At 31.2% G+C, this 7,957-nt stretch overlaps 1 protein-coding gene across 1 annotated transcript; it reads right to left on the bottom strand.

Moving 5' to 3' along the window:
• Window positions 1-4,641: 4,641 nt before the first annotated feature.
• LOC130961437 (BTB/POZ domain-containing protein At1g55760) lies at window positions 4,642-7,589 on the bottom strand. The gene is made up of 5 exons (XM_057887332.1): window positions 7,553-7,589; window positions 6,573-7,071; window positions 6,336-6,481; window positions 5,809-5,927; window positions 4,642-5,565 (listed from the first exon to the last, which is right to left on the bottom strand). Exons 2-5 carry the CDS (start codon window positions 6,689-6,691, stop codon window positions 4,963-4,965), a joined length of 987 nt encoding a protein of 328 aa, XP_057743315.1. The 5' UTR covers window positions 6,692-7,071; window positions 7,553-7,589; the 3' UTR covers window positions 4,642-4,962.
• Window positions 7,590-7,957: the final 368 nt, after the last annotated feature.

The raw sequence follows: 7,957 nt of genomic DNA, 5'->3' as shown, positions 1-7,957 counted from the left end.
GTTACTGGCGGCGGGTAGTATTAGGAAAGTTAGGGTTTTGTTTTTAATTTAATCAAATTAAGATATAGAATATTAATTTGAAATCTAATTTGATCTTTAAAATTATTCTAAAAATATTATTTGAAAATACTAATTGATTTTCAATAAATTACTCTAATTAAAAATTCATGATAATATAATTAATTTTGTTTTTTATCTTTAACTTAAAGTATTAAATGATATAAATTAAATTATTTAAAATCAAATCATATAAAATTCTTATTATTTCATAACTACTAATTTTATAATTTAAATATAGAAAATAATTTATAATTATAAAATCAGACAAAAATTCTAATTTAAATAACCAAACCTCATTATTTTCGAATTTTCAAAACTTTAAATCATAAGTAGGAAAATAATTCATAGGTATAGAGTTTGGATAAAAACCTTAATTTATTTCAAATCCAATTAATTACCTTTAATTATTTTTAATAAAAATATTTTCTGAAATTAAAATCATAAATAAATATATAATTTGAGATCGACTCAAAATAAGCCTTTTCAAAAGTCTTGGGTCTTACACACTAGTTGTTAGGTGTTAAATATTACAAATAGCCTACAAGAAAATGAAGAGTTACATGTAAGATTAAACATAAAATCATGTCATTTTATATGATTCAATTTTATTTTTAGAATGAACTACCAATTCCGTTTCTGAATTATAAGGACACTAACAAAAATAACTTTTCCTTTTGTTAACGACAAAAAAATTTCATTACATAAGAACATATATATATATATATATATATATATATATATATGTTTAGATTATATTTGCCGAGATGATCTGTATGAAAATTATTATTCAGTTTAATTATTCTCTCGGTTCTTATAGTTTTATTGAGTTTTTAATTAGGTCTTTATACTTTTTTCTTTTCGATTGAGTCTCTATACGATATCAGATTTTGTAATTAAGTTCCTGCCATGATAAAGACGCTGAAATTAACGAAATATTATGTTAAATAAAATGAATATGCCTAACATTTAACTGAGTATTATGTATAGTTTAACAGAATATTTTGTTAATTTCAACATTTTTATCATGGTAAGAACTTAGTTATAAAATCTAATATGGTATAAAGACTTACACTACAAGAAAGACGCTGAGAACCGTCGGATTTAGCATCGACGATTACCGGTGGAGTTAGCGGCGGATTTCGCATCGGATACAAGGTAGCTTAGATTTTTCAAAAATGTTTACCGTCAGATTCTACATTCCGATGATAAATCTGACGTTGATTAGGGGCGTGAAATATGATTTTGTTGGCGCCACAGGTACCGGCGAATTTACTGTCGATTTTAGCCGACAGTAAATCGATTTAATGAAATGCTGCGTTTCACCAATTTACCGTTGGAATAATCTGACGGTAAACTAGTTTAAAATTCAAATATGAACCCCTCCTCCCTCACTTGTCCGAGTTCTCTCTCTCTCTCCTATGGCGCGCGCGCTCTCTCTCTCCTCTCGTGCTCCGCCATCGAAGGAGGTGTTGTCAGCGTTGCCGTCACCTGCCGAAGCCTCTGGTGCCACCGCCACCGGACGTCGTTGTTGCCGTTGGAGTTGTCGATCACTACTGGGGACGTTGGGAATGCCGCCGTTGTTCTTGGTAGCCACTGCCGTCGGTGTCGCCGTTACTACTGGTACTATCACTGCTCCAGCATTCTGCAGCCAACATCAAAGGTAAGTTTGGCATAGTTTTTTTAATTTTATTAAGATTTTTATGTGAGCTTAGAGTTTTTTTGGTAAATAGTTTATAAAATTATTGATTAAATTAGTGTAATGAAATTTGTGATTAGAATTTGGTATAATTTTTTTATTATTTTTTAGATTTTTTTGTGACTTTAGATATTTTACTAAATTGTTGACTAAATAATGGTAATGGAATTTGTGGTTAAGGTTTGGTAAATAGTAGAATCTGTCAAAAAAAGAAGGACGACATAGTTGCAGCCGAAGAAGCAGGACCAACAGTAGTCCCAGATGCAGGACCAGTAGTAGTCCTAGATGCAACACCGGCAGTATCAGCCGCACCTGTTGCAGTGCCATCTATGGTGATTCGGACAATTCCATAGTTTTTAACTGTTAATGTAATTATTTCCTCACAGTTTTTAACTGTTAAAACAATTATTTCCTCTCTAAACAGATGATACCAAACTCCGCTCCACTTATTCTTCTTCAAGACAACCAACCTCCAATTCAACCGGCACCTATAAGATCACCACCAATCAAACCTTCAATAGCAAGAGGCCTACCATAAGAAAAAACACCAACAAGCCTCCTCTAACTTTATTCAACAACATGAGGCCTCCTTCAATAAGCAACCCCTCAAGTAGGCCTATTGTTAGCCAGGAGACCATACATGGTGCTAGTCCTAGAACTACTAGTAGTAAATTCATGCAATTTATGCCAACTCTAAGACTTAGAGCACCAACAACTAGACTCCAATTTTCAACACTACATTCCACTTCCATTCCAATTCAACGTCAACTTAGGAAAAGAAGATGCCCAAATCAAACATTGATTCTACATTTTAAATGGAGGGAATACTCGACACAAAGATGTAAATGACGACGGAAACGGAAACGTATAAACTCTGAATACATGAAATAAAGAACTTCCGCGACGACAACTAAACCGGCGACACTCACAAATGATGAATGCCGGTGAAGAGTGACAATGTTCGTTGGGTTAGAGGAGAACTGACCACCATTGATGAAGAACTTTTACTCTGTGCGCAAAACTCGTTGTGTTTCAATTTGGTACTAAGAGACTCTGTCGAGTAATTTGTTTATTATTAAATTAAAATAAAATAATAATACTTTGGATAATAATAAGAAATCAAACTAACGGCAAATTTAAAAAATTGATATTTAGTTAGAAATATCAAACAGGATAAATTTTATGATTATAAAGTTAATTTATATTACTCATGGTAAATATTATCAGCTTCTCGATATTTCATGGTTAGAAATAGCTATTTACTTTTTATTTTATCTATTTAACTATTTCATATTCATCTTTATAAATTTTTTGTGTTTATTTTCACAAATTTTTTGGTTTCTACTTTTCAAAAATAAAACACATAAATTTTTTAATATAGAAATTTGTGGATGAAAAAAATAGAAATTCTATGTTTTTTTCAATAAACACAAATTTTAAAAGAAGAAAAGAGTAAAAAGACAAAAAAATAGATTTCTAATTTTATTAAAATATAATTCCATATTTAGTTAAAAAAAGGACTTATTCACTTAGTAGTTAGTACTATTTTAGGACCTCCATGTTATATCAGTTATATTTATTTATTTAATTATTTTCTGGGGATAAGATTATTAATGTCGGGAAAAGAAGCCGCGCGTGTATGTGTGTATATAACTACATATAATATCAGCAGCGGTAAATTGAAGATTCTCTTAATATTCCATGGTGTTTGTTTGGGTACCTATAGGAAGTTGCCTAGTTTACTAAAAAAGAATAAATATTAATATTTAATTTAAAAAATATAAAAATAAATATTTTTTAAATATTTAAAACTTACCTTAAAAGATAACTTCGGCAAATTCGACACCACACTCGTAGGCATCAAAGAATTTGCCATATTCCATATTCTGCCCCAAGCACCTACCATAAAGCATAATGCATGTCATTTCTTGATATGTTTTTGCAAGCCACCTACTTCTGATCAAGACTTAACATGAGGACTTTCTATTAAAGGTGCGCCGTTCATCAACCTTCTAGCTGTTAATCTATCTTCATAAATTCCATTATGTTTATGATCAATGAGTTTGTTATTCATATTCAACTTCTATAGAACTTTTATACTTGATTAGACTTCAATTAACTCAAGTTAACTTAGAAAGGATTACTCCTCTCATGTTCAAGACTTGGATTTTTGGAGTTTGAAATTTGTAGTATGAATATTTAGGGACGGCCCAAAACAACGAAAAGAAAATTAGAAACTAGTGTGTCTAATTCAACTTAGAAATTAACTCAGCTAAGGTTTTAGTTTAAGTGATACATTAGTATTTTTGTCCATAACAATATTACAGAAATATAAATTTTTTAAAATTATGTCGATTTATCCTGACATTATAGATTATATTACAAAAGATTTCTTTTAAAAAAATAGGGGATTCTTTTTATTATAAATTTTCTTTGAAAAAATCCCCCACAAATGGTATATTTTACTCGAATTTAATTTTAATATACTACCAGTGTGAAGTAAATGTATACGTGGATCCAATTACGTAATACCACATCAGTAAAAATAATTATCTAAAAAAACGAATATATTTGTACAATTGTATAAAATGTTTAAGTACATCAAAATTAAACTCTATTTTACTTGATCTAATTTCAACTCAGAATATAAATGATGAAAATAGAAATGACTTTGTTAACCAATACACAAGAATAAGGTTTTTGATAACGAAAGCCTTTCATTTTCTAATATTGGTTGCTCAAAAACCTTACTTTTATTCAGAAGTTTTCATTTTGAAAATCTTAGCAAGTGCTCTTAATAAAATCCAATGAAAAAAAAAATCCACTTCTTCAGTTCTTCTCATGATGCTACTTGTATTAATAATATGTACACAAGTTCTGCTTTCTTGTATCTATTAACCATAATCAATACATTTTCACCTTCATACCAAACTCAGAAACTCAATACAACAATATCAAGTATCATCAAACAATCTGAATTCATGAAGGTATGTATTTTTTATACAATGTACAATTTTTTCTCATAGTTTATCTATGAAGAACAAGATATATTTACAAGAAAAGGAAAAAAAAAATCATCCTCTGAGCTAAAGAATTATATTAATCAATTCAAATCTTGCGGAACAAATTCAAACAATCTACTTTTGTGCATATGTTAAATAACAATCAAGTCTTCATGTCCTTTGAAAAATGGAAGGATCATTTCTTCAGAATCCTTTCCATGCATCAAGAACTTCATGGAAGACTTCAGCAATCAAATCCCTATCTGCATTTTGCATGAAGCAATTGAAATCATCGCGAATTTCGAATACCTTACCAAATTTCACAAGATATCTAATACAGCTCATCTTCAGTTTCATCAGCCGATACAGCGACGCATTCTGGAGCCTCTCGAGGACATTTTTCGTGTCAATGTCTTCTAGAAGACTCTCATGACATGCCTCTCTCAAGTCAGATATGTCATATTTATCAGCAGCATGTAGAAGGGCTAATCTATGCATCAAAAACTCGTCGTTCTTAATGATCCCATAGAGATAATTTAGAAGTGCCTGGCAAGCTTCAATCGACATGTCTTGGATGTTGACAGTTGACAGCTCTTTCTCCTTGAGATCATGCGAAAACATGCTGCGAAACACAGGCGACCGGGCAGCCAGAACTGCCCTGTGAGCTCCTATGCTTCCGTCCGAAGCATTGATGGTTATGTCTGTGTGAATCCCTTCTGTTAGCATTTTACCCAGAGTCTCAAGCGCCGTCGCATTTGATCTTTGCTGAGTAAAACCGGCAGCCCAAATAGAACAAGGTTCCTCACCCTGAATTCAATAAGAATGATGCAGGTAATAAGGTAAAATATGATTTGAAATTGAAATTATACTGTTAAATTAACACTATTATACTAATATACCTTATACTAACATGTAGACTACTTAGTATACTACTCTCAAATTGGTAACTATCACTTAGTATACTAACATGGTACGTCTTTAGGTACAAAATTTGTATCCAAATACATTACTATAAGGCTATTACTATGGAGGTAATCACAGGGTACGTACGTTTGGGGATGCAGTCTTCAAATCAAGGAACTCAACGTCTATAATGAATTTCCCAGTTAGTGGAACCTCAATTGCCCAAACAAAGTCCTCGTTGCTCTTTATCAGCTTATCTCTTATCTCTGCATCATGGTGAAAAATCAGTCAATTTTAGGGTGGGAGTATTCAAATCTAATCTAAGGTATATATATTTTGGTTTTTCACAGTATTTTTTGTGAAAACTCAGGTACAGTCAACTTCACGAGAAATTGATAGCTGAGAACCCTTAGATGAAGTGGACTGCACCTGAGTTTCTACCTTTTTTGTGTTGACACACTAAAAACTAATCCATCATAGATCAAAACTCTATCTAAGAGTTTGTTGTTAATGAGCTAACCACTTGAATCTAAGGTATATTATATCATGGAATTTGTAATAAGAACAACTCCATGCAACTACATGAAAGAATCAAATATTGATAATTTTCTATGAAAACAAATAAAATAAAATCTGAATAAACAAAATTGCAAAAGAAAAAATATTTGCGTTACCTGGATGAGTGAGGGACTTGCGATCTCCAACAGAACTAACCACCCTAATGATGAAGGACGCAATCGGGGGGTTATCTCGTGTTAGATTCGAAATTTCTGGATACAATTTAACAAACAAAACCCTGTTCTTCTCCACAGACAAATGCCTTCATTTCCATAATCCAAAAAAAAAACAGAATCAAAATATTGAAGGCTTTGCGGGCAGAAGTAAGTGTAACTAACTGAACTAAGTTTTACCAGTTCCATTTTCCGATCTTGAAAGGATCGGATTTGCGGTAAGTGCAAGAGGCCAAATTGTCGATTCGCCATTGAGCAAGGCGGGAGGTGGTGTCGACCTTGTAAGCAGAATCGCTCATCCTGTCAGCGAAGGCAAGTGCCGTTGTGATTTCATGGATGCAATCCAAGATTCCTTCCAACAACAACTCTCCGTGCTTTCCCAGGTTGATCAATATTTCTCTTCCTCCTGTAACTGTTATACTCACTCTTCATATGAATCAATCCTTAATCTTTTCTCTCTTCTTCTTTCTTCCCCTGTTTTTTCTCACTCTCTCTCTTCACTACTACTTAACAACTACTTTCTTTTTTCTTTTCTTTTTGTTTTTTTTTTTTAATTTCTAATGATAAAGAAATGTGAAGGAACAGAAATATAATACTCAATTGGTTTCGGACACGCAAGGATTTTAATTAAGCTGTTGCTTTACTCTTTTTGATATTATTACATGGTGAGCTTTTTTTCCTGCATTGACAAAAAATAAAAAATTATAAATTAAATCAATTAAGTATATATTTTATAAGGTGGAAATTCAAGTGCAGTTAACTTTACGTGAAGTTGATACTTGAAAGTCGTTAGATTATTTAACTAAATTTTCATCTAACGATTCTTAAATATCAAATTCATTGAAGTCGATTTCACTGAGTTTTCACTATTTTATAATTATAAAAGAATGTTCTATTTTTTTTTTTTTTTGGTTTACTATTTTTGAATTGAGTTTATGTGAAGGAATGAAATGAGTTAGATATTTGAGGGTGAATTTTTTAATAATATATTATTATATAAATAAAAATAAATAGTTCTTGTTACTAGCCACTTGAATTAGTGATCACCAAACAGGTGAATATAACTAAATGAGAATAGGAGTAAATTCACTTAAAAACACTAAAAATAATGAAATCCTGATGTAAAAAAGAGCAAAAGGTGGGTGATTTTGTTGGCTTACCCAGCAGTTTTGATTGGTATGGGATGGTGATATTTGATGACAAAAAAGTGTCTTGATTGGATTGTTTTGGTTATGGAAAGTCTTATATTTAAGGGCTTATATTATAACATTAATGTGAAAGAAAGCATGGGATATGATGCATACGTGTTGGGTGATGTGTGGAGTATGAATGATCCTAATTTTGTTGTGCTTGGAAGGGAAAAGAATTTCTTTTTTTAATTTTTGGTGCTTTGAAGCAAAGTATATGTTCCTTGAAATTTTGACTAACTTCCTAAACTTCCTTCATTCTTGGATTGTAGAAGCAATATACTCATAAAAAAGAAAAGAATAAGTAAAATATTTTTTAAATACCTTTTTTTATTAAGTTTAATTTTAATAGTAGTTATTTTTAAATGATATGACATT

The sequence above is a fragment of the Arachis stenosperma genome, chromosome 1, assembly GCF_014773155.1.
Source record: "Arachis stenosperma cultivar V10309 chromosome 1, arast.V10309.gnm1.PFL2, whole genome shotgun sequence".
NCBI classification, from domain to species: domain Eukaryota; kingdom Viridiplantae; phylum Streptophyta; class Magnoliopsida; order Fabales; family Fabaceae; genus Arachis; species Arachis stenosperma.
This window is presented reverse-complemented; position numbering and strand designations above follow the sequence as displayed.

What these genes read in the sequence shown, in the direction of transcription:
- LOC130961437 (XM_057887332.1), bottom strand. Translation starts at nt 6,691, where the DNA reads ATGAGCGATTCTGCTTACAAGGTCGACACCACCTCCCGCCTTGCTCAA. An exon ending in AAGATCGGAAAATGGAACTG is followed by an intron (nt 6,482 to 6,572) that starts GTAAAACTTAGT and finishes ATGGAAATGAAG; the next exon opens with GCATTTGTCTGTGGAGAAGA. An exon ending in CAAGTCCCTCACTCATCCAG is followed by an intron (nt 5,928 to 6,335) that starts GTAACGCAAATA and finishes ACCATGATGCAG; the next exon opens with AGATAAGAGATAAGCTGATA.